Genomic DNA, 27,440 nt, shown 5'->3' with positions numbered 1-27,440 from the left:
TCATTAGTGTTTTCTGTCACGGTTTGGAGAAGATTGCAACCGGAATATTTAAGGAGTTTTCTATAAATGTGACAGACCATACCTTGTTCACTTTAACAAAACAATCCCAATGGTGGAGCCATTTGCAGTGGCTCATGCAGGTGAACAGGTGCTCTGCAAAGATTGGGATGGTCCAGGTTCTCCAGTGGATCATCCTGCAGAAATGGAGCAGCTCAAGAGCTGCTGAAATCTTCCTGCATGGCAAAACTATTTCCTGTAAAATCCTCCCCAGAATTCTGCTGCCACAGTAGTGATGAATACTGTTCCTATTCAGCTGAGGAATAGCTTCACCATCCAGTTCTAGAAAAACAGCTGAAGTCTTGGAGGAAATAGCATATGAAAATACATCAGTCATTAGCTTCACCATTAAATGGGGCTATTGTTGGTGAAATCTCATTTTCATATGTTCTCTTTATCTTACAGAAATTTACTGGGATCAAAGTTTTTATTCTCTCTCTTGCTAAATCAGCTAAGTTGGAACAAGGGATTGATTTTTTTTTCCTTCAGAGGTACAGACAGCAACCTCAGAGATGTCCACCAAACCACTGCAGGGCTGCCCTAGCACACAGAGTTTGGTCTTGGTCACTCAGCAGTGATCTTGCTCCTTGTAAGAATAAGTCCTGAAATGGGGTAGATAGAGTGAGGTTTCAGGCTATGAAATAATGGAGGCTTCCATCTCTTACAGATGGGCATCCCTGAGTGCACACCATGTGAAATCCCCACTGCTCTTAAGAATGCATTTAACACATAATGTTAGGGATTTAGTGATACGTTCCTGTTGGGTAAGAGAACAAATACTTGTTATTCCTAAGACTAATTTATATTTAACATTTAAAATCTCATAATCACATAGACTGCTTCTATTTCATCAGGATTGTTAGATATTTTTTAATAATAAACACAATAAAAATTGAAACAATACAGAAGTGGGATTAAAAACTGAGAGTTCAGTAGTCATGAAACAGAGAGATGAGATACTAGAAGAGAGGGAATAATGAAATCACTTTGTTCAAATTCCCCTCATAACTGTTTTGCCAGAATCACTGCAGGCAAAAAGCAATGCAGAGCCTCTCTTTTGTGCTACCATCCAGCCTGGTTTGCTGAGCTGCATGTTGAACTTCCCTCCTGAATATAACAATGAGAGAAGAGAAGAGAAGAGAATCCACTTGCAAGTGCACTTTTCCTCCTCTTCAGAGTCCCACTGAAGAAAACACTGATTTTCAAAAAGTCATTTTCGTTTGGGATGAGCACATTATGCATTCCTAATCATTGATCCTCAGTATTGTAATGCTCTCAAATGTATAACCATGTACTTTAGGATCCTTATCAAACCCTAGGAAGAAAGTGGCCTTTTTATTGTCTTATTTCTTTCTGTTTTACTGTTTGTGCTCATCATAAACATGGTCTCTTGCTTTACACATAGCTCTTCATTTCTTTGGAAACAGAAACCGGTAAAATGACCAGAGCTACTAGATATTATTAAAATATGAATAAATACAAGATAACCTAAATACAGGAGTTAGATTTGTGGCTAAGAGAAAATGAAGGGTGCTGGAAAGTCAATTGAATTAGAAAAATTAGATGAAAATTTGAACAATGATTTCACAGAAAGGGCAGTATCTTCATCTACTCTTGCCACCCCTGGATGTGGTCATCTCTGAGCCAGAATTCATCATGAGAGGCCCTTTCCAGCATGGCAAAGAAATAATTCTCCTGTGATGAGTATCTCAGTTTGTACCTGGGTGTATCTGTGCTGCTGAAAGATTATTATTGCTCTTTGATACCACAGCTCACCACAGTACCCGTGAAACAATGGAACAAAGACAGGGTGCTGGACCAGGGGGCTTCCACGGCAGCTGACAGATGTTTTCCAAGGCATTTCATTGTTTTGTGAGAGTGGACAGCTTCCTGGGGTTCAGAAAGGTATTTCAATCCAATTGCTACCTCACAGTGAGGAATACTTCAATTTGCTTCTGCTGCTTCTAAGGAAATAATGTTTTCCCTGTGAGATCACATAAATTGTAGCAGCTCAAATGGCTCTTTTTTACTGCTAAGAAAATGTGCAGGATCAGGGAGTCTATGCCAAGGGTATGGTAGAAAATTATGCTGGAGGTAGGAGGAATGCACTGTAGCATTGATTCAGTACACTCTGACTTCCAAAGTTCAAAAGAGACATGGTAAGTACCATGAGAAGAGCTGTGATAAAAAAAAAATCTTCTTTTTGCAGAAGAAGACAATTATTTGCTAATAATATAAGACGTTGCTTATGTAAAAGGGACAGAAAAAGTCATTAATGGGCAGGGGAAAAAAAGGCAAAAGCTCAGCATGGAAGCTGGAAGACTGTATCTGCAAAGGAGATGAGAAAAGAAGTAACGCTGCTGAAACAACAGTTCTGACCCAACAGCTCTGGATACTGCTACTGACTCTGCTAAAGGTTCTGTGCCTGACTTTGAGGGAGTCTCTTCTCTTCTTCAGTGAGCATAAAACAAATCCTGCTTTCTGCAGGCCAGATTCTGCCTCCTCTGTGTGTAAAACAGGAATAAGAAAACTCCATTTGTCCATTTATACTGCCAGATCTTCATGGCAGCGTCTGATAAGAACCTGACACAATGAGGTTTTGATCTCTGATGCTTTCTGCAATATAAATAATACTAAAATTCGACTCTGGGTCATTTAAATACCACTCAGTGCATGTCAGATAAAAGCCTCTGGAGGTTACCACAAGGTTTCTGATGTTCAGAACCGGGTCAGTGGAATTCTTCATTCAAGGTTAATAACAGAAATTGTGCCTACTCATGTTATGCACTGGCAAACAACAACAAACACTGCCAATACCTAATTTTAGCATCTCACATACAAGGCTGTTCTTAATAGAAAAAGCTAACAGCCCTTAGGAATAACAAGAACTTCACTTCACTGACAAATCATCAAACACTGCATTTTTTTTTCCCAGTGTATTTTTCAGGCAACGTGCAACATAAATCCTTGCTTGTGACTTGAAAATACTCAACATGGGTCTAGCTCAGCTCCTGCTAAAGCCATCCATAAAGTCCTGTTATCTCTACTGGCAACAGAGAGGGGAAGAGGCAAATGTTTTTGAAAATCTCACCTGTAATCAACAATAAGAGACTAAATCTACCTTGAGGTTAAGGTTCACACATAGGCACTAAGTTGGGCAATGTCAAATTCAAGCCTCAAGGTTCATGAGCTGTAATTCAGCCCCCTGTACATATGTATTGTGCAGAAGTCTAATTATACATCCTACATACTTTCAACTGCCTCAGAAACTGCACCAAGTGGTTGGTGCTCACGTGTAATGAGGGCTCTTCAATATTTCATTTGATCCCGCATTTGCACAATCCCAACCTGCTCTAAAGGCAGTTATCAATTTTCTCACAGTGGTTTCTGTGGAGCTCCTCACTACAATACATGAGTGCTTCAAATATTCATCACTCTCTTTCCACAGCACCTCTACGTGGTGAAGGGAAGATGGCATCCCATTACACAGATGGGGAGCTGAGTCAGAGAATGATTAAGGTCAAACATTTTGCTAATTTAGGGTGTTTAATTTCAGATGCCTGAGATCTGATTTTATTCAGAGCAATTATCATAACTTTATATAGTTAAGTATAGCTCCTATCTAGTTCAATTGTAGCTAGAAATGTCTAGCACTTCTGAAAGTCAGAAAAAAAAAAAAAGAAAGTTTAGAATCCAGACTTAGTTAGCAAATAAATTCAGCTGAGCATTGGGGAAAAAAAATGGGACAAATAGGAACTGTTTAACCTGGGAAATGTTTGTCTAAGGGGATCACTCAGAATTACATAGAAACTACAGCACAAGGGTGTGAGGGGCCCCACGACAGCATTTAACCTCCTCAGCTATCAGAACATCTTTCTTGGTCCTTAAGCTGTGTCTGATATCTTCAACAACTGAGCCCGAAGTCCTAGATAGTAACATATCAATGTTAGACTCCAAAAATCACTCTTAATATCAAAGATCGCTCTTTTGAAAGTCCTTAAATAAGGCATTTTGGCTTCTTTCAAGCTTCCCAACATTTGGTTCAAATAGTACTTGCTTTTTTCTTTGGATAGGAGAGGTTGGTTTGGAGTGGGTTTTTCCACTTAGATGCACATGTCTGCATTTATTGCTTGATAATATGCAGACATAATGAAAACAAAAGTAGTATCTTGAGTAGTTCATTAGAGACAAAGGGCTATCATACCTCACTGAGAAATACTTCTTAAAAACACCATTTATTGGAGTTAATCAAGTGCCAGAATGCTTGTCTCTTGCAAAATACAGGGCTGTCCAGCCAGCCCTATGCCACTAACATGGCTAGAGCCAAAGGGAAGGGGAAAGACCACTTGGAGTATTTCAGGACAGAAACTATCTTCAGCTTCAGATGCAGAGTTTCCAGAAAGAACAAGAAACAGAGGCCGATGAGGATTTCTTTTTCTAGTGACTTTTCCTTATCCCCACATATATATTTTTAACACACTGCATCTATTTTCAAGGGAAGGCTCCCTCTCCTCCAGCCTCCACACTTTCTCTAGGTCCTCTTGCCCTCATTAGTTGTAGCTTAGAGAAAATGCTGTCACTTTGCCATGCTATGAAAAGCAGAAAGAGAAATTTCAGGGATTTGCCTGAAAACCTCATCATATTTCTTTTTCTCAGGCCAGCAATCCATGGCCACAGAACCACCTATCTAGGGGGACAGCTAAGAGCAGCACTGTTCACCTGTCCTTCATGCCATTCCTATTTGCCCACTAAGGAATGACATATACTCTGCTCCTCAAGGGAAGCAAACACATTTGCAGGTTATAAAATAACTCAGGAGACACTGAATTTTCTGGGAGAAAGGCTGATTCAGTGGAGAAAGCATTGAAAGCTTGGGAGGCAAGGGTTAAGCACTGGGTCTGAGACAGAGCTGCATCGTCACTTTGTGCCTCTATCCTCTCCCTGTGAAAGGAAAGCACAACTTAAAGGTAACTGTGCAGCCTGCTACAGTTAGAAAGACTAAGCAGGCAACCAAAAGAGTCTGTTCAGGCTTCATGAGCTGTGCCAGCATCCCAGCCACTGAGGTTCAATTCATTAACAGTTGTGAGGCACTTGGCTACAGGGGGAGGTGATATCAGTGCATCCGACAGGCACTTCTGGGGCTCATTGCATCCTGTCACTGCAAACCACTGACCCACAGCACTTGGATATTTTTTTGACACAAAGCAGCAGATATCATGAAATTCTTCTTCCTTCAGGAACAAATAAGAAACCACTTCAAATTTACAACCATCTGCACTGGGAAAGACACTATTTTCTACTGTAGGGATGAGATATTTTTTGAGACTGGTGCACCAGTCTGCTTTTATTTCCCTGGTCAGTTATTACTTAGGCCAGTAGAAATCCAGTTAAAGCTGGAAAATGCTGCCTCTTCAAGGGGAGAGATAGTGCCTAACACCTTTCTGGAAGCATTTTAGATTTACAACAGTGATTTCTTGCTCTCAGGTTCAGAGTTCATTAAATGCTGCCAGGCACAAGGATTCGTTTGATGATTTTCATGGTGGGCTGTATGTCTGCGTATCTGTGTGTGGACACATGAGTGTATACAATCAGTGTGCACATGTTCTCCTGATGGATTATTAATATCCATGGTTGCTTACCAGAGTCTGGGTTAGGAGGAGTTTCTTTAAATGACTGTCAAATCTCTACAAGTGCCCACAAAGATCCGAAGACCCAAGTGTGCCTGATCTCATTTAAAAGAATCAGAACTTTTAGTGAGTAGTGGAATGAATGGATGAATAAATCATTGTTAACATTCTCAAAATGCTTAAGGAATGTAGGACATGTCAACAAACTGCCTGAAGCCAGTGCTGACCCAAACTGTTTGCCCCCACAGCACTGATTGTCACTGCAATTCACGGGCTTGGAGCCTGAAATACAGGAGTAATATAGCCCTGGGCAAGCCACTTCATTCTTGTATCAAACTTCCCTTTCTGCCAAGTGTGGCTAATGCAGTTTACCTACATCACTGAGATGTCAGAGTGAATATTTTTAAAAGCAATTCATAGACATAAAACGTGAAGGACACGTTAGGCATTATTATTATCACATGTGGAATGAGCAATTTTAGTAACACACACCTTTCTGCAAGGAAGGTATATTTAAATAACATAATTAAAATATAATGAAAATTAATTTTCATTAATAATATAAACAGTTATTGTAGAGCATCTCCTGTCCTAAAGTCTTTCAGAATCTGCTATATTCCAACTAAAACAGGAAAACAAACTGTATTCTATAACTAAAATGACACTATGGCTCCATTATTATCTCTTGTATGCAAAGGAAAAGACAAAACTCAGCAGGGCTATCTAATACTCTAAAACCTGAGAAACTGCTGCCTTTTCCTTCTTAATACTGACCAAAAGACCACCCTCAGTTTCCTGAATTAAATCCCATCATTTGACTACACAGCAGTTCAAATGTGTTTGTTTCAAGTGTGCTATCTTTTTAGATGTTTTCAAAAGAAAACAGAAGGAAAAATAAATGGCCAGTAATGACAGAAAGCTTTTAAAAAACCATGCCTTTTAATAAGCAAGAAAAGCGAGCCTTCAAAGCCCATGCATAAGCACGTGCATAATTGGCTGGGTTTTCAAAAGCACTGAGCTTTCAGTGGTCCCCAGTGAGACCAACAATAGCTTTTGGATGCTCAACGATTTATCACGACTCACAATTTCTCCCCTGGGCATTATTTACCAATGATGTGGTATACAAAAAGTGGAGACATTTGAGACTGTCATTTTTGGTTGGACTTGGACTATTAGGCTCCCCAAAACCAATAATTCCACTTGTTTTATTCCTGGATCTTACAGCAATTAAAAACCAAACTAGACTTAATTTAAATGAACACTGCACAATAGGACTCAAATGCAAATGCTGTATCACACTGGTAAAGGTTACATAAAGTAATGATTAATTAGTCTTTTTCCCCACTCAGGTTTTACTTGTCTGTCAACAAAAGACAGTAGATGATTGCCTGGCTAAAATATGCATTATTTCCAGCTCTCTAATATCCCTGAAAAGCAAGCAGCAGTTCAATTTGTGAGCAATAATTTATTGTGTAGAATTAAAATTCTGCAAGCAACCTCTTCTCATCTGTTACTTTCAACATCTCCCACAACTATTTGATTTTCTTCCTGGGTTTTCATGTTAACTGGTCATCTCCTGCCAAATCACAGCTAGCTAAGTAAGTCTCTGAAGCTTGTTGAGTAGTTCTAGCTGTGTTTTATGCATGCAAAATGCATTTCACAACAAACAGAATCACATCATTCAGCAGCATGACCAAGACAAAACACAGGAGGATATTTGTCCCAAATGCTCTAAAAAGAAATTAGGAGCTACCCCAGCTTTTTAAAAGATAAATAATGTGAGCAGAGTTTGAAGCATTGCCCAAATGACAAAAAGAGTAAGTGGCTAGCAGGCACTGAAATCTGCTGCTAAAAATGGATGGGAGCCTTCTGTGCCACCCTCAGCCATCTGCCCGTGCCGCGGTGTCAGGGCGGGAGCAGGGATGCTGCAGCCAGGCACTGGGAAACAACAGCCTCCCATCTCCAGACCCCTTTGCAAACCACGTCCCAGGCAGGGAGGAAGGGATCTGAGAGACTAGCAATAGCAGCATCCAGTTCTGTAAAAATCTCTCTTTCCTCAAATCCATAATTTTTGCAAGCAAGCATTACAGGAGGATTTTATTTATCTATTTATTTCTTCTAAAGAAAGCTCCTAGTCTTCTCTTGTGCACTGAAATTTCCCAAAATGGACAGCAATGATTTCATCAGTCTTGAGCTAACAGTCTGGCTTAATACAAATTTTTTGTGTATCCTCTCCTCCCTCACAGGATATGAAAGCAAAAGGATAATGTAATGATAGTTCATATTTGCAAAGACAATCAGCACAAATGGACAAGTGAATGCCACACCTTTTTCAGTCAGATCTTCACTTTTGCATACTGCCAACACAACAAGCCTTGCAGAATCCCTTAACTGAAGATGATCTATTCTTGATTTAGTTGTATTATCCATGTTGATGATTACTATACAAAATGCAGTTCAATAGTTTTTTTGTCATGGGAGCCACACACTAATCTTAATTGAAGGCTTCTATGATGGAAAGGAGCTCTACAGAAACTGTCAAGGCAATGAAAAGTAATGAAGTATAAACATCTGAGTGTCACCTCAATTTAGTCTCCTTGGGGCAACTGTCATCTCTTGTTTTAACAGCAGTTTTGGCAATAAAAATAAATAAAAGCTATGCATTACACCTGATGAGCAGCCAACAACACATTAAAGTACAAACAGTATTTGGTGTGTAGCTTGCAACAAGTGAATTCCCGATTTTTTCTCTTTGAACAACATAAACCATTATTCAAGAAATGGGCCAAGGAAAAATAAAACAAAGGCTCAGTGGATATTGGAGGCTGTGTTTCTTGCAACCCACAGGCACCTGTGAGCAAAAATTTAAGAGCCTGGTTAGAACTGAAGGAAAAATAATCTGGAAGATTGTTTGAAAAATGTGTATCACAGTCTCCCTGAACAGCGACTCCACAGAGAAAGAGCACACTCGTGTAGCTTCATTATAATCTCTCATTAACTTCTTCCCCAAACCTCTGCTACGTCTATTCTTCTGCTCTGTGGGATTATGCACAATTGGTGTGTTACAGTAGGCCTTGCTGTAGCAACTTACATGAAGAAAGAATTGATTCTTTCTCCAACTTTTTTTCATAGAGGCCAAAGAGAAATGATAAAAAAAAGCTATTTGGGAAACAAAAGCAAAGAGAAATAAACTCTACTTGCAGTGAGAGGACTAGAAGTAGCATGAGCACAGACCATCCCAGTAGGATTCATTTAGGATTATATTTTTAGCCTCAAGTACATGCTTTATTTCTCATGTGTATTTTACATGGCCTGTTGAGCTCAATTACTTCATATCTTTGTGTACATAAAACAGTATTTCCAGAATGCTTTATTACAGAAGTAGCAACCAGCCAAGCTCTCTTTACTTTCCTAGAGCAAGATGGGGAAGAGATTTATTATATTAATTGTGTGTGGGGTGTAATTAACTCCAATTATATCAAAGTGGGACAAAAAGTTTCAGTTTTCAGAAATTCTAAACCTTTGAGAATAAAAACAGAAGCTTATCACATATTTGGGTAGCAGAGACATTTTTAGAACAATGAGGGCTTTCTTTGATTTGGTAATTCCCGATCCCATTAAATCTGATTTCAGTCATTTTTGGTTTTACTTTTTAATGTAGACACACACAAATTCTTAGGTAAAACTAGGTTTATGGTCCAAACATGTTCAACATGGGACCATAGTATCACAGAATGGTTTGGGTCGGAAGGGACTTAGGACTAGACCATCTTGTTCCAACCCCCCTGCCATGGGCAGGGACACCTTCCACCAGATCACGTTGCTCCAAGCCCCATCCAACCTGGCCTTGAACACCTCCAGAGATCCAGGGGCAGCCACAGCTTCTCTGGGCAACCTGTGCCAGGGCCTCACCAGCCTCACAGTAAAGAATTTGTTCCTTATATCTAAACCAACCTGATCCTCTTTCAGTTTAAAACCACTACCCCTTGCCCTGTCACTACATGCTCTTGTAAAAAGTCCCTCTCCAGCTCTCTTGTAGCCCCATTTAGGCACTGGAAGGTGGTATAAAGTCTCTCCAGAACCTTGTCTTCTGCAGGGTTAACAACCCCAACTGTCTCAGCCTGTCTCCACAGGAGAGGTGCTCCAGCCCCCTAACCATCTTTGTGGCCTCCTCAGTCCTTCTCGTGTCAGGGACCCCAGAGCTGAACAGAGTGCTCCAGGTGGGGACTCACCAGAGTAGAGTAAAGAGGGACAATCACCTCCCTTGACCTGCTGTCCACGTTCCTTTTGATGCAGCCCAGGATGTGGTTGGGTTTCTGGGCTGCCAGCTCACATTGCTGGGTCATGTTCAGCTTCTCATCAACTAACACCCCCAAGCTCTTTTCCTCAGGGTTGCTCTCAAAGTCACCTGTCCCTGCCCACCTTTCAATCCTGAGCCACCAGCTTCAGCCAGCTCCCCATCCATCCCCAGGAAGAGCTCCACGGAGATTTGAAAGGTTTCCCCAATATATTTTGAGTGGGATGATTTACGGGGAATATCCTTGCACAAATGAACTGCATTTTACAGAAAAACAACTATGCATTATAGTTTCAAACAGTTGTAATTTACAGCAGAGAGATCACTGAAGACTTAAAACCTGGGCTTAGCCTGTGACAGTGGCTGTGTGCTATTGATCACTGGAGCCTCTCTGGAATTCACAGCAGGATGCTGAAGAACAAAAAAAAAAAATTGCTCCCTTTTGGCATGACAGACAAGATGACAATTTATTTACTGATAACACTGATTTACTACCCAGATGCTAAGAGCATTATAACTGACTGGAGAAGTTCTAAAATTTATAGGAGCTTGCAGGAATTTTAGGAACCTACAGGAATTTATGGGAAGCACACTATCTAGAATGGAGATTTGGCAGGGAACCTATGTGGTCCCCAAGTGCATTCTAGTCACCTCCCACCTCAAGGTCAGGAGAAGTCCAGTGTGGACAGTATTTCCTCACAAGCAAGAGGATGGGAGCCAACAGGGGATAAAATAAATCTTCTGAAACAAATGATGAGGAAACCAGGCCCACAACCTTATCCCAGTGTGTATACAAGGCCTAATTTATACTGTGGTCCTAATCCTGAAGTCCATTCTCAGACAGAGCTCCATCAGATTTCCACACCTCTGAGAACCTAAGAGAAACTGGATTTCTGGAAGAAACACTTCTCCCCACTGTGATAGAACAGTACAGAGAACTGTTTATAGCATCAGCTATTTCTATAATAAAAGCCACATGAAAACAGAATGAGCCAGCTGGAATAAATCTGTTAGTTACAAGTTTGTTGCTCTTGTAGATTTAAAGCCTTAATTTTCTTCATGAGGGTTTCCAGGATAGTGAAAGGTAGTACAGGGGCCAGCTCATGGCTTGATGAAGTCAATAGATTTATTCTCAGTGTAGACACTCATGTAAAACATCTCTAATTTCAGATACCTACACTTTCCAGAATTACTTAAAGTTCCCTGCTTTACACAGGGATGCTCTGTTATCGTACAGCCCAGTATCAACATTGAATTCCTTAACATATTTGAGGGGAAAATGCCTCATACACAACAACTCAGTCTTGCAATCTCCCAGAAGGGCTTTGGAAAGCCCAGTTTGCAAAGAAGGCACAAAACCAAAAGAAGACATCATCTATTTACTTATTATCACCCTCAAAGACACTATGGGTGGGAAAGTAACATTCCTCAAGTAGAGAGGAGTAACTGAGGTCAGCTGGTCCTGCCAAGAGACACTGATTTGGACAAGTGAGCACTAAACAGCCCTCAGCAACCAAAGTCAAAGCATTTCCCAATCAATATAATCTTACTAATGCACAGACTGTATGTGTAAAGTACTTTCCAGGGCTGTTTCAATCAATTTCTCCTTGAATTTTTCTGTCCCATATTTTCACAACTGCTCTTTATCTGGCTTGTTTAGCTTGTTGGAATAAAACTTCTAATTACACCATGACTTGCAACAGCAAAGTCAACTACCAATATGGTCCATGTTAAACCATGTGTTGTAGCTTATGAGGAAAACACCATGGAAAATAAATCAATTTAATGCAATTGAACCTTCCAATGATTGAGCTCACAAAGACTGATCTCAAATCCTCGCTAGATACAATGGATCAGCATTCTCAGCAATGTTTGCAAATTAACTTTTAAATCACAGATATTGGGACACGAAAATTAGAAAAAGGAAGCTTGTTAGTATACTAGATTCAACTAAACTGTGAAGTGCCAGGGACTCTTAAGGAGAAGAAGCAAAGTTGAGAAACAAATTTCCTGCTATGAGGACTAGTCAATGCTTATTATACTCAGTGCAAAGACATCTACAGAATCCCAAATTTAAGTAATAAAAAAAAAAAGTTGCATTATGCTTCCCCACCTTGAGCAATTCCTCCTTTTTCTCTAACACCACCATATCTCAGAATAATAACAACCATGAAGGTTTTCCTTACTACATCCTTCAAGCTATATCAGCTTTTCCGTGTATTGCCCCATGTCTCCTCCCTCTCATTTAATATGGGCTAAGTTCTAAAATGCTTTCCCTGTCCATCCTTGAGTTTCTATCAGTAGGCACAAAATGCTGCAAATGCATTTGAAAATAACCTGTTTGCTCCTGGCCATGAAAACAAAAACATAAAAGTGGGAGGCTCTCAGCACACTTAAGCGCAGTTACAACTTAATGTACCATTTGCTAATTTCTACAACCACACTAGGTATCAGACCCCTTTAAACCCAACACAAAAAGAGTTGAGAGGCTGGTCACAGTGTGTGATTAAGCTAAATTAATGGCCCAAAATGCATTCCACATAATATGCTATTATATGTTTATAACAGTATCTCTGACAGTCTAAATTAACAATAAATTAAAGTCTAAGTTGTGATTTCACTTTTGACAATATCTTACTACAACTAAGTCTTAAATATCTGCATGTAACTATTGGGCTACAGACATAAGTGAAGGTAATGGAGACAAAAACTGCAGACTAATTGCTTCAGATGAAGGCTTATTATCTCTCCAATTTCAAGCTCAGCAGCAGTTAAGCAGCAATAGAAACTACTTTAGCCAAAGCATTGTGAAACTTTATGTAAAATTTACTTTTATTTTATCTCTCTTACAGTGTTATAAACAATAAAAGGAACATCCATTTCTTTTCAGACCAACAAAGGATGTAAGCTGAAGGGTTAAAAAAATAAAAAAGGCAACAATTCAGCCTCCAGATTGGCTTGTTTTTGCTATTTCATTCAAACTCATTCTCTTTCCCTTTCCAATGGGTTTTTGCATGATCTTTTAATTTGTAAGCTCAGTTTAACTCTTCATAAGTATTTGCTTCAGTCTTTCTCATCCTCCTTCACCATGAGACAAAACAGGGTTTGGTTCCCTGCCCAGCTTGTGTATTCATACAGGTGCAATGAGGGCATGAGGCTTTCCCACCCTGGGATGGATGGTGAATACCCACCAAAGAGTAAAAAGGAACAAAACAGTTTTGAGGGAGCAGCAGAGTGATGATGTCTGGATGCTCCTGCTCTCTTGGTGACTCACTAGGATGCCATCACTGACTCTCTCCATCCCAGCACACACCAACTCTAACAAACTGGTCTATCCTCTGCCTATGATCATCTGCATTTCAGCATTTTTAAGGTGGTCGTTTGAGACAGGGAAATGCCTTCCAACAGGGCTCCTCACTCACCAGCAAAGCAAGGATATTGTCCCATCCTTTCAGCAGCCTCTCCTGCCAAGGCCATTAGCCCAGAGGCACAGCCACGGTGCTGGCAATGTGGGGTTATTTGACAAGACAAGATCCCAAAGCAGAGCCCCTGTTATGCCTCTGTGAGCAGATGATGTTCAGCAGTCTAGGACAAAACCTGCTCTGAGAAATTATGGTCTATCTGCACTTTTCACCTGCAGTTTCTTTCACAAAATAGTATCTCATAATAGTAATAGCCCTACATTGCTTGCCACTGACCGTTTATCATGCAGACAGCACACAGGTTGTCTCTCAACAAAAAGCTTCAGTCCTGCAGCAGTAAGGGCACAGGCAATCAGGGCACTCAGGGATGGGGAGCACGAGGGACAATGAGAGAACCAGAGCCCTTTTCCTGAGCAAGAGGGGGACCTTAACCATTTTCTTCCTCTTGTTCTTTTGGGAATCTTCTCCCCCGGCAAAGACAGCTGCTCCCTTTTCCCCACCATACCCCCCATACAGAAAAGCAGGCCACATCTCTGGTTACTGTGTTATTCAAGTACTTATTGTGAAGGCAGGGTGCTTCTGAAGGGGAACAGGGTATCTGAGAGCTGGCAAAAATAAACCCCTCTTTGCTGCTTTGCTCAAGGTGGACAGGTGAACAGGTGCCTGAAGCTCCTTCCTCCCCAAGCATCTTTCACGACCAAATCCAATCCCACTTCTGCTGTAATTCCCATAACTAGTCCAGAGAGTTAATAGTCACTCACCATCTCCTCTCCTATGGATTACAGAAAAGTTAGGGTTGGAAGACATCTCTGAAGATCAGCAATTTCCTTAATTTTATATAGTAAAGGATTTTATATAGTGAAGGATTTTCACCAGTGGAGGCAGGATGTAGCTATGTCCTCTCCACTTCCATCACACTTAAGAGCTTCTGCTTCCAACAACTTCCACAACTTTTTTCAAGGCTTTCTCTCTACAAGTACCAGACTCTGGGCTTCCGACTTGGCTCATCCCCTCACCCTGACTTTCAGGAAGATGCTCTCCATCAGCCTGCCAAGTGCCGAACTTCAGCTTCTGGCTTCCACTTCTGAAAGATTTTGGTTTAACCTATGACCCTGCATATCCTTGGCTCATCATCCCGCCATTTACTTTTCCATTTAAGCTCTCTGGCTCCTAATTATACTGCAGTATTTCTATTGAAAAAAATATTAATTACTCCTTCTCGGAAAAGGTCTCTGTATTATGCAACAGAGAGCTGAAAGATGCATCTCCATCTTACCTTAAAGTATAAAATTGCTTCAAGGTCCCAAAATCTTAGAATCAGATACAATCCTCAGATTCTGTGCATTATCTCTCTCTCATTTGCAAGTTTGCTTATAACTGTCTCGAGTCCTGACAGCATTTACCTTTATCTTGATATTTTTCTGCTGAAATTCTTATTCATATCTAAAACCTTCAGAATGAGTTTTAACTTTCAGGTTTTCTCCTGTGACCCTGTCCCTCCATTCCCCAAACATCAAGGAATGCATCTCTCTGATATCTCAGTTACTTGTGTAGCCTGAGTTACTACGGTATCTCAGAACTCCATATTTCATGTACTTATCCTCAGGAGACTCCCAGATATTTTTTTCCCCCATTTTAGGCAACGTGGACTATCTCAGCAGAAAAGAAACTGCTAACTTCCACTAAGGACCCAACACTCTTGCTCAAAACAGCAGTGGAAGTCTGCACACAAGAAGGATTAAGTTCCATACTCCACCCACTGAACTGTCCTTCAAAGCTAACCAATAATCCCACTCAAAATTTGCTGCTAAGTCAGAAATTCATATTTACTTGTCTTTCCTTTCCTGAGAACCTTCACTGATTTTAAATACAGGTCCCTCTCCAAATTTATGTTTAACAAATGTTTCAAACTTGCTGAATGCACTCCTCTCACAGTTAATTCTTCACATCTTCACATCTGCACTTTGAAGAAGTGTGCTCAGTTTTCCTGGTCCATTGCTGCTGGCACTTTCTCTGATTCTATTTTCATTTACTTAAATCCCACTTAAGAATCAGAGTGGGCAGAACAGAATGGTGAAAGAAAAGATGAAAGGAAAAAAAAATGGACAAAAGATCAAAAAATGCGAACGTAAAACATACAGAATATACTATATAAAAAATAGACATTACTGTACTCTGCATCATTTTAGAAGTGCTGCCTTCTCTCATATCATCCAAAGAGACCATGATTCACCACAACTTAATGCCTGATAAAGATCACAAAGAAGCAGCATTAAAGGCATAAGAACTAAAAGCAGGTACAACCATTGTTCATGAAATGCCTGTAGCAATGCACAGCACTGTTAATAGACCACAGCTGGAATGACACATCGAATTCTCTGAGAGTCTTGTGGCATTCAAACACACCCTGATGACCCCACATAACTGGTGAACTTCAGAGACAGATTATTCTGTCCGTATCCAACAGCAAAAGAGAGATTTAATAAGAAAGAGCACAACACAAAGTGCCTCTGCCAGGAATGGAGGGAACAGCTGTACCAAGGAGAGTGGCAGAGCACATCCCACTTGGTCAAGGTATAAAGAGCGTGTAAAATTTACACCATCTCAAACAGCATCCTGTGGAAATGTACGAACTTTAGAGGCTGTGGCCTTCCAGAGGCCTTCCAGAAGCACTTCCATTTCAGCACTGGATACTGAAAAGGCTTTTCTGCAGTATCCCGTTTTTTGACACTCCAGTTTTACACCAAACATGCTCCTTTCCACCTCTGTATCCCCCTCTCCGTTGCTTAGCTGAGTGCATTCCTCATGGCAAATTAACAGCCTGAAAAGACTGCCAGTTTGATGCAATTCCATGTTCTTGAATACAGCGTTCTCGGGAGCGCTATTACGGAAATTTAATCTCTTGAGGAATAGATCAGATGCCATTAACAGAATGAAACAAATGTTCTCTATGAGTTCCTGGAGAAAGCCTGTGTTGGGACAACAATAAGACATGTAATTTAAAGAGTTGTTTTCAAGAAAAAAAAAATTATTCTTTCACATGAAGAATTTTTATTTTTAAAAAATTATGCCCTCAAACAGCAAATACTAAACAGTTCCATTAGAACTAAAGAAACCTATTGTTTTCTATGCAAATCAGAGCTTTCTCCTTTTTCTCTTCTCATTGACAGACACCTTCCCAAAGTGGACATTGCCCCTGATTTCTGCACAGCAGTAATAACCTGAGCCAGAATACTGCAATGAGAATGAGGGATTCTCACCAGCAGGGCCTCACCTTTGGGATGTGACAGTTTTCAGCTCCAGCCAGGAACGTAGGAGCTCTGCTATCACAAGTCACTGAGATAACACGCTAAATTAGCTCATCTCCTGGGAGACTCACTCCCACCTGTTCAACTGGTCCAGGCCAGGCTCCTTTCAGCTCAGTGTTGGGTCTAGGCATCTCAGAGGTATTTCATGGTGCTGTTCCATTCCTCTGTGTGGATTCTGTGGCACTGGGATGCTGCAGTGGGGAGTCTGACTGTGCCAGCTAATGGATCTGTGAATCAGGGCTTTCTTGTGAATTCACAGCTCAATCTGCTTACAAACATTCAGTTACAACATGGAACTTCAAACCTTGCTGAAAAAGAGAGAGGGTTCAGCAGTGCCTCTTTGTGATCCAGCACACAACAGGCATGGTGTTGACAAATAAAAGGGAAAAATCCCTTCCCTATTTCAAGACATAAAATGCACAACTTATAATTCATGCCTGAACCTGCTGTACACTACTGCCTGTTTACAATGTGAAGGGATCCTGCACTCTTTGGACATAATCTGTATTGCTCATGTGCTGTATGGAGGCTTTGTTGTCACAGAGGATCAGGATTGCTGCATTCTTTCATGCAGAGCATGTAGAACCAACCAAGACATTTGGTACCCAGGGGCAGTGATTTTCTGGACAGCGCCCAAGTGAGCAAAGAAGATCTGGAATGATTTTTAAGTCACACTTCACAGGAAAAAAAAAAAAAGTATATAAGAATATCTTTAGGTACAGGAACAAAGCTCACATGAAGTTTTTATTTGACTCCATCCATCCTACTAAAGACATGGGGGGCACTTCTAGTACTTTTGTTCATTTCAGAACTGCACAACTGACCAAACCCCTCAGTTGTACCCATCTACCATGCTCTCACTCAGATTTTATAGTCGATTCAGAGTACAGAAACTGGCTTCATTTCAGATGATGCTTAGTGAGAAGATGCTGAACAGCCTCTAAAGGACATTCACACCAGTCTGGAACAAGTTTGAAATAACCCCGCATCCCAAATGTGTGTTTGGGACCTCAATATCATCTCTCTGCCTCTCATAGGGTGGGTTCACACTGCTTCCCAATGTGAGCACACCCATATTTTTTAGTTTAAGCTACTCTGGGAATGAAGTAACAGCACAGGACTGAACTGACAATGACACAGAGTATTTATGACCTTGCAGGAAGACAGCAGGGCACACAGGGATTGCCATCCCCTGGTACCGGAAATCCCAGAATTACCTGAATTACAACAACACAGGGGGAATGCCTGCATAATGCAGCTAAAGTGCACACTTGTTTTCTTATTTGGATAAAGTTACACAAGGAGAGGCACATTTCAGCACAGTATATTAGATACTCCTCCACCTGTACCCAGTCTTCAAGATACTACAGGCTATTTCTGTGAAGTAGGGTGGCAGGGGAACATTAGCAGCATGAAATATTAATCTTTCCATCATTTTATTCCTGAGTCTGGCCTAGGTTTTCCAAGTAAAATGTGTTCTCTTTCCCCTTGAAGACACCACACCTCTTATTTGGAATTCCAGCTGTTCTGTAAAATTCAGAATTGATTACCTTAATGACAGCTAATAGGCAGAACTGTTCTGTTGATCTGATTCCACTCCTCCATGGAGCCCACTTCAATAAGGCAGCCCTCAAGCTATTTTGTCTCCTCACTTATTTTTTGGTCTTTTACTTGGAGTTCCATGCAGTCATTAACAACCTTGTCTAGGACAGCAGCACATTTCAGAGCAGGATCTTGCTCCCCATAAGCCCATGACAGCTCTTCTCTAGACAGCAAAAGAAATGAGAACAATCCTTTATTCTCCGTGTTCAAATACCCAATTAACCAGTCAACCCTTTAAATATGTTTTATAAAAAGTGTTCTTTGAGAATCTGTGATCCTGTTATACTTGATATGCTGACTCACTTTTTAAAATATTTAACAGTCTCATTTTAGCGTTATGCCTGTTATCACATTTTCATTAAAAAATCAGCCTCCTTATCTTTATATATGACTGCAGAGCTATTTGCTTTCCCAAAGGCCATTAAAAGTAGCAAGAATTGGGCTAAACTAAGATAACAAATTTACAGGCTTATGTTAAAACACAGAGATCTTCAGCCTGTGTAAATAGCTAAAGCACATTGTCAGAGTACTTGACCTGCTGTTGCTATTTTCTTCTCCTTTTTAATGGAAAAGCATTTTAATGGCCTATCCACACATCCAGCTAACAAACCCCAAGAGAGAGAACAAGATTCTCTAGTCCTCTGGAGCCAGACCCTGAGTCTATCAGTGTCTGCAGGCTTTGCCATGGACTTCTGAGCACTGGGTCTAGCAGAAAGCCAACTGAGATAATCGTGTAGTGCACAGTGTCCAACTCCAGCCCCCTAAACAAGAAACCACAGCTGTGTCAGGAGCAGCCAAGTGCACAGAGGCAACCACATCCAACTCACATCTTGATCAAGCAATCACAACTTGACAGTAACAGACAGCATTACTTATCACTTACAGAATGTTTTCTGTACATGATGTCCAAAAGACTTAGAGTTCAGACTCATGAGACAGATAAGCAAGGAGATAAATGATTGGAATTCTGAGTAGTTTAACTGCCATGGAGGTGAGCAGCATTACTTATCAGAAAGATATTGTATAGAAGCATTTTTAATTACCTAAGGAAGAAAGGGATTGCCTGCCTTCAGCAGCTAAGGCAGTGCTTTACTTATCTCCACATCCCAGTGATTTTCTAAGTATTATCATTTTTGTAAATCTCAGGACAGAACATGACTTCATTTGCATATAGACACATGAGTCTAAAGTAAATTTTTTAATTTATGCCTGCAAAGCTTCTGCAGATGTTTCCAAACTTTCCCCACCCTGTTCCTGCAGTATCTTTTCATGCCCAGCTTCTGTTTGGGTTAGCATGGTAGGACACAGCACAGATTTAAGCCGACTGTGTCACTTGCTTGCCTCTGGATCCAGGGAATGTCACAGCAAGGAACACATAAAAGGGATGGTCAAAATCTCTTACGACAGCAGCAGCTGCTGCTGAAAAAGACTCAGTCCTCTACAGCCAGACCAGCACTTTGCCTTCAATTTTTCTCCAAGCTACATTTTTCAGTTTCTTGATCACTTTTAAGAGAGGAGAAAAAATCTCAATAATTCTTGATATGCATAAGCCTGGAAATAGAATTTCAGCTAGAAATAGAATTTGAATAGAGCCTTTTTTCAGTTATGAACAGTTTTAGATAAAATAAGGGTTTAGATCTGCTTTTGGTGTTGGAAGATAAAAGTGCACTCAAATCAATAGACAGAGAATGGATTCAACCCCCCGCTGTCAAGCCATTTTACTAATAATGTATTGTGAAAACAATAAAAGAAATTATGGGAGTGAGCAAAGTTGCTCACAGACTCAGACATTAATATTCATCAATATGATTGATATTTATATATTCTTGGTATTTCTATTTCATGCTCACACTAGGGCAGAGCTGAGAGAGCACGTACTTCCAGAATATTTAAGTGTACCATATGGGTATAATTGCAATTCAGTCAGTTTTAGAATATACTCAATCAAGAGTCTGCATAATACTGAAGACCTATTCTGAGCACTTTATACTTCACGTAGGAAGACCAAAGTAGCAAAGACATGGCATGCCAACAGCAAAATGGCATTAGGCAGGTAACACTACTTGAAACAAAACCACCTCTCCTTTATAAAAAGGCAACACATACTTCTTGACTTACAAAACCCAATACTTTCACAGAGCTTTAAGCCACACAGCCCTCTTTGTTCAGAAAAGGCACTTATAAAAACCCCTGCCTCCAGAAACACAGGTAGACTCATTTTAACCTGCAGCAAACAGTGACAAAAATACATATTCCAAAAGCACTGAACAGAGAAACAAAGTCCAACGTACACAGGGTTAGATGAAGGCATTAGTTTCTTTACCCTGAGTATCAAAGTTGCTTCCTTCTTGTTTTCTCTGAACCATTGAGCCCGTTTTGGTCATTAGTATAATGTCACCCTGAAAATGCAGATTATATGATGCTATTTGTGGTGCCTAGTGTCTTCCCATGCTTTTCCCTTCCCTAAAATACATTACCAAGAAAAAAAAAAAAAAGAAAAACAATATGTGAGGCTCTCAGCCTATCAAGCTGGGAAGAACTATTTTAAGAATTAATTTGTGCCCTGAGAGATCTGTTTAAATTATCCTCCCGTGCTGTTCTAACCAAAGATTAAAGTGGAGAACTTCCAATGTTTTAAGGAGATGAGGAAAACTGAAGAACTGGAGCGTCCGGGCTCCACCGTGCTCCCCCAGGCATGGCCCGAGCATGGGGAGGGGAAGGTGGGGATGAGGAGAACGGAGATGTTGATCTGCTGGTGCCCCCGGAGCCCAGGAACCTTCACCAGCCTCAGAGATCGCAACCAGACTTTCCCTTATGCCACCACTTTTTAGCTCTGCCCATCCTTTACAGCTGAGGACACATTCCTTTCTTTTTCTCCCACCCGCTGCGTTTTAGGGAAAGTTTTGACTTCATTCCGTCCTGGTAAGTGCAGGCAGAGAGGAATATCCTCCAAAATACAGGTTTGACAGAGAAAACGAAGTCTTTGACTTTCTACCTCTACAGAAACATGTAAAGCTGCATAATTTCCCTACCAAGAGAAATAAATTAATCGAGTTCAGATATGGTGTGAGCACAGCAATTTCCCCCAAAGCCAGTAGGAGTTTTACCTACTTGCAGCTGCTTTTTGCCTCCCCTGTCACCTCTGCTTGCTCAGGCACAGCCTGGGCACATGCTGTACCCTGAAGTGCCCTTCTAAGACAATGCCAGGCAAAAAAATTCACTGAAAGTGCACAACAAAGTCCGAAGCTGAACCCCACTTTTACAATTTTATTTCTATCCACAGAGGGGCTTTTAAATACCCTTGCCCCCTTCCTCCAGTGAGAAGGGGCCTCCATCCCAACATCCTGCCCCCTTCTCCCAGCACCCATGTAAGGAACAAGTTACAGAACAAACCTCTATAGCCTTCAGCAAGAGGTACAGGCTGTTAAAAATAGCACAATTTCAGCTTCTCCCCCAAGTCTCTACACACACCGAAAAAGCAGACCTTGAACCCAGCTACACAGCACTTTCCTCCTGCCACTGACTGGTGACTCAGTTGACAATTTTAAGAACGCACACCAAAAAGATTTAAAAAAAAAAAAAAAAAAAACTCATAATAATCATACAAGAAACACAAAGCTACACAATGCAAATCTGTATCTGTTTGAAATTGAGGAAAATAAGCATTACCTGGTCTTGCTGTTGGGCTTGTTTCCCTGATGCATTTTGCTCCTTGGCTGTAGTCATGCTCACCTATTTGTGCCCACTGCAGTGGCAAACAGGATTTTACTCTCTGTGTGTGTGTGCGTGTGTGTAAGCTGGTCTGTGTGTTCAGACATACACGCACACACACGCACACACACAAAGACTGAAGGGATACGGATGAGTAACTAGTCCATCACTCAATCACCAGCTGAGAAATTTCCCACCCCCACAAAAAGAAATAAATAAAAATGCAATGTAAAAAAGCACTAGTCTGGCTGTCTTCCCCCTTGAGCCTCTAAAATAAAAGCAGAAGCAGGAGCAGAGAGAAGGATGCTGTGGGGGCTTCTTCAATTAGCAACAGCCTCTGCAATCGTCACAGAAACAATGATAACTGCTTGGCAACCAGCAACTGGCAGCTCGGAGCCGGAGGCAGCGATGTGGTCCTCGCTCCCCACCTCCACGGCGGCCGCCCGCGCCTTGCGCATGCACCGGCTGCCTCGGCGCTCGCTGTGCGGCTCGCTGGGATGTGCACAGCCGGCTCTCATCCCCAGCCAGGAGCGGGGCCGCTGCCCCATCCCGCATCGCCGCTGCCCATCCCGCATCCCGCGGCGCTCCTGGCCGGCGCGCTCTTGTCTTCTCCCAACTTGCCGAGGCTCCGGCGCCGTCAGTCGCGGCTCTGGGGCAGAGCCGTGTCAAGGGCAGCCGCTGCCCCGCTGCGAGCGCACGTTTGCAGGATGCAGCGCGCTCCCAGGGAAGCGGGTTCGCAGCCGTGGGATGCGGGGAGCACCGACGCTGTCCGGGGAGCTGCCCCCTCACTGCCGAAGGGTGAAACGTGCCCCCAGCCTCCCCCAGCCCCCTCTGTGTCCCTGGTGTGACGGGGGCCACCGTGCGCGTCTGCTGTGGTGGCTGCCATGTAGGTCACGTTGCAGGGTGACACACGAGCACGCGTTGCCTGCTCCGCGCCGCGCTGCTGTAGCTCGCTCCCTGCAGCTTCTCTGCCACAGCAGAGATCTCTCCAACACATCAGAGCTGTCAAACGGGCCTTCCGAGCCCGCTCGCCCACCTTGCTGTCAGCACGGGGTGACACGGGCTGTGCCTGAGCACGAGGCACAGAGCAAGTGCCACGCTCCAGGAAGGGCACCGCACATGGCTGGACAAAACTTAGGGCAGCGTGGAGGTTATTCAATATTTGCTTGGGACTGATGCGAGCCCTCACTCACCCCAACACCAGGTGACACAAAACTGCCACGCTGCTGCTCCTCCCATCCTCACCTCCCACCCAGCGCACCCAGGATGGAGCCCAGAGCTGTCCTCAGTGCTGTAGCGCTGTGTAAAGGTGAATGTTTTCTCACTCACGTGATGCTGAGATCTCTGCTGAGTCTGCGGATAACCAGCTAAGGAAAGGGAACATCAGACTGTTTATCTGACAAGGAAGTGATTATGCCTCATTTGATCCTCAATTTTACAGCACGGATTTATTATACAAGGTCACATTCACCAACACCATTACGGTCAATGTCTCCTTACACCTGGGATAATCTTGATCCTTGGTTCAGGGACACATCAATGGCAGGCCAAGTTTTCCTAAAGACATCTACAAGCCACCACTCAGACTCCCTAAGCATTTCTGCATTTTCACCATTACATTCCCAGAAGTTCATAGAAACCATGAAGTAAAAGATCTGCAACACGGAATTGTGCTGGTAGCAAACAAGACAACCTTGCCTTGTCCCAGGTGCCACAATCCAGGCAACAGTTCATTAAAAAGAAAAGTGAATAGCACCTAACACAAAATAATAATTTGCATTTAAATCTATCAGCCTGTGTTGATTTCATGCTGGGTTATACTCTGACACAGTCCTAGCTTACACTGCAGTTCCAACTCTTTAGTCCCCATAGTTTAAGTCACAATATTTTCTATATGTTTATAGTGAGGTTATTGCTCATAAATTTTTCCCCAGCCATCAGAACAGAATTGTTTTCAAGGTTTTATATAAGTGGATCAGTTTGAATTTTCCAATTGGCTTGGTCTACTTTTCTACCTGTTGTGAGTGGTAATGAAGGCTTGCTTTACTCCACACTTCTGCTACTTTTCTTTCCAAGAGGAATTCAAATGTAACAAAACTGTATTTGGAATTGGTGTGTTGGTTTGGGTTTTTTTTTTTTTTTTTTTTTTGGTTGTGGAGTTGTTGTTTAGTTGGTTGGGGTTTTTTTTATGTACATGCTGGAAATTTCTGCAAAAAAATGAATCCCTTTTTAAAACATGGGCCATTCACTGTGTCCCTGACCCCTCAGTACCTGCACTGGCAATCCCTGAACTTAATTGCACTGCATGCCCTCCCCATGCAGATTCAATTCTTTTACAGTTAACAACTTAAAACACACTGTTTTTCACTGTTTTTCTGGAAATGGCCACTCTCCCTTACAATGTAGATTTTTTTTCCACTAAGCTTGTTGTTGGACACCTAAGAAGTTAATTGTGCTAATTAGTCCAGCAGTTAGCTATGCAAATGCATGTGGCTGAGCCTCATTACATGGTGCATTAGGAGGCTGCTGTTCTGACTGGCTCTCCCAGTGCCTGGCACAGCTACCCCAGTGTTCCTGAAATGCCTGGCGGTACCTCCTTGCCACCCCTGACCAGCACAGGGTGTCTCATCCCCTCAGATGGCCACCAGCTGCTCACTGCCTGGAGGATATGGCAGCAGGGGCAGTGACATCCCCTCAAGCTCTCTGTCACCCTCCTGCATTGATCAAAGGGGTTCTGAGGTTGCCAGACACCTCCTGGGGTGACACTGGAGGAGGAAGTAGTGGCCATTGCCATTCAGAAATGCTCATTAGTCACAGGCAGAGAATAATCTCCTCTCACATTAGCAGGGCTGAGGCCATCCTTCCTGACCTCTGAGCTATGTTAGGTACCAATGCTATCGCTTGGCTGAGTCATCACTGATGAAAGATTAATACACCCCTATCAAAGGACAGGAATCTGTATCTGCCAAACCTGGCAGGCACAAGGATGGGTCCCAGACACTCCTATTTAGGGCATGGCAGGAGGCATTGGCAGACAAGGGCCCTGGGAGTACGACCTTCCAATCCATCCCTCCCCACAGCATCCCAGCTGATCAGAAGGATACAGGGAGCTGGTTGTTCCTCTCTGCCAGGGTCAAATACACACCAGGCTTTTCACCCCCTACTACCCATCATTGCATCAGGTTTGTCTCCACTCCCTCCCCGTGCCGTGTGAGAGGTCTGTTTCCAGACCCTGCCACAGAAACTGCATTCCCATGGTGAGCAGCCTCCATCAATCCATGTAGTCCACGCTGTGCCACCACTGGGACAGCTCAGGAGCCCCACTATGAGCACAGACACCTCTCCTCACTAACCAAGATGTACATTCAAAATGCCAGCTACAAGCACATGAATGCCATCCCCATGCTTGACAGCAATTATTTCCTCAGCCACCACACCAGGACAGACAGCCAACTCTCTCCCATCAGGAGAGGAACCAGCGACAGGTGAAAGGAGCTGTTCCCAGCTTCTCAACTCATCTTCACCCAGGGTGCTTATTTCAACACAATCATGCAGCACTGCAGTCATACAGATAATTTTTAATTACCTTGTAACGAATTAGTCACACATGTCCTAGAGCATTTTCTGTTAGAAGGAAAGTGCTTCATTCTCCTGAGACTGGCAGAAACAAGATTATGGTCTGGGATCATTCTTTAAATTCTCCTTGGAGTTCACAAAGTCACCACAAAACTTCCTGCTCAAAGACTGTTGAAAACCTTGAACACTGCAAATAGAAATAATTGTTCCAGTGGCTCTGGAGGACAAGGTGGAACAAAAGCTCAAACTGTCATCACCACAAAGCTTGTGAACTTTTAGGAGCTAAAGCACAGCAACCTTTGTTTATGATGATGCATTACAGCAATGCATGATAGTAAAAGGAGCAGTTTGTTACTGCTCCCAAACATTTTTAAGCAGATCAGGATACAAGACCATCCTTGATTCTGCCCTTCTGTGGAGGTACAGGTGTCTGGATGCAGAGCAGCTCCTTCATGGAAAGCAGCAAAGGGCTCTCAGCAGTCAGTGCAGAGCATTCCTACTCCCTGTGTGTTACAAAGGCCAGATCCAACAGCAGCCTGTGCTCAGTGAGCCCCCCAGCTGCACACATCTGTTCCAGGGAGCACAGACTAAGAGCAGTGAGAAGCCTGCAGCAGCAGCAGGTACAGTTATTGGATGCAGAACCCTTGTGCTCCATTGAAACCTGGGGTTCTGTACCACACTGGGTTATTTATTCCCCTTTCATTGCCACATCAAGGAAGTTGAAGCCAGTGGGCAAAGTGGGTAGAAATTAACTCTACTTGGGTAACCACACCTTTGAACAATCTGCTAATGTTCTCCCTGCTCGAGATAATGACCAGATCCCATGGAGAGCTACGTAGCTGAATTTTTTTGTGGGTCTAAGCCATTAGTACTGTTAGTATCTGGGGTGCAGTAATGTGTTACCTCCAGCAGAACACATCACACAATCTCATTTTGTACATCCAGCCCTTCTGAGCTTCACACTCACTGACAGTTCCTACTAGTTCGGCTGATTTGCTCTCAGTTCAGGAAGGACACAAGGCCCAGGAAAACACATGGCAAGAGAAAAATTTACTCATAGGTATGTTACAGAGGAAAAGTCCTAAGGGTTACAGGTTTTTAAGAAAGTTATGTAGATAGTAGATGTTTTAAAGACAACTCAGGAAGACAGATGGACTCTGCCAGCACAGGCATCCACTATGAGATGAGCCTTAAAAAGGTTGCAGCCATGTATTTTATCATTCAGACATTTAAAATGTGGGTCAACACAGGATGCAAGGGGAACAGTGCTCAGTGTGCATTGGTGCTGCTTTCCAGGCCACAGAGGCAGAGCGGACACCAGGCTGGCAGCTTCCTGTGTGAGAAGGTCTCCCTGAACAATGTTCTTCTAAGACCAGCAGCATACTCCAAAAAAGGTAAAGCCACTCAATCCCCAAGACTGATAAAATGCCTTTGCAACTGTCCTATTTGTTGCCCCACCATTCCAATTTTCCTAGAGAAATTCTAAGAGGAACAAGAGGGAAAGGTCCATAAAAATCAAGATGTCCATGGTCCTGAACATGTGCCAGGGCATGCTGGTGACCAGTTACCACTCCTCAAGTCCCAGTGCCAACATCTCATCCACACAAAAAAGCAGTGGCACAGCCCCTCTCCCTCTGGACCTGTATGGCTCAGATGCAGTGGGTCAGAGGGGGGTGTGTCCTCCTCTGCAGATCCTTCTGGAGGTCAAGGACTCCTCATTTAGCTGATGCCAGAGCACAACAGAGAGCTGTAAACCCATGAGGGCTGCATGGCTAGAAACTCTTTTTACAGGAGTATATGGTTTAGATGCTTCAGAAGCACCCAGATATTCTGGCTGTTC

The 27,440-nt window shown here is 42.5% G+C and overlaps 1 protein-coding gene across 5 annotated transcripts in view; it reads right to left on the bottom strand.

Annotated features, from left to right (window-relative positions):
- The window catches only part of DPP6 (dipeptidyl peptidase like 6), a 540,400-nt gene that overhangs the window by 224,438 nt on the left and 288,522 nt on the right, over window positions 1-27,440 (bottom strand). The window contains exon 1 of one of the 5 annotated variants that reach the window (XM_010394852.4): window positions 21,983-22,761. The exons of the other annotated variants lie outside the window; for them this stretch is intronic. Within the exon in view, the coding sequence (XP_010393154.2) occupies window positions 21,983-22,039 (57 nt within the window). The 5' untranslated portion in view covers window positions 22,040-22,761. Of the gene's footprint in view, window positions 1-21,982; window positions 22,762-27,440 lie in introns of those variants that run through there. 5 annotated transcript variants of the gene reach the window in all.

The sequence above is a fragment of the Corvus cornix genome, chromosome 2 (genome assembly GCF_000738735.6).
Source record: "Corvus cornix cornix isolate S_Up_H32 chromosome 2, ASM73873v5, whole genome shotgun sequence".
In the NCBI taxonomy this organism is placed as follows: Eukaryota; Metazoa; Chordata; class Aves; order Passeriformes; family Corvidae; genus Corvus; species Corvus cornix.
This window is presented reverse-complemented; position numbering and strand designations above follow the sequence as displayed.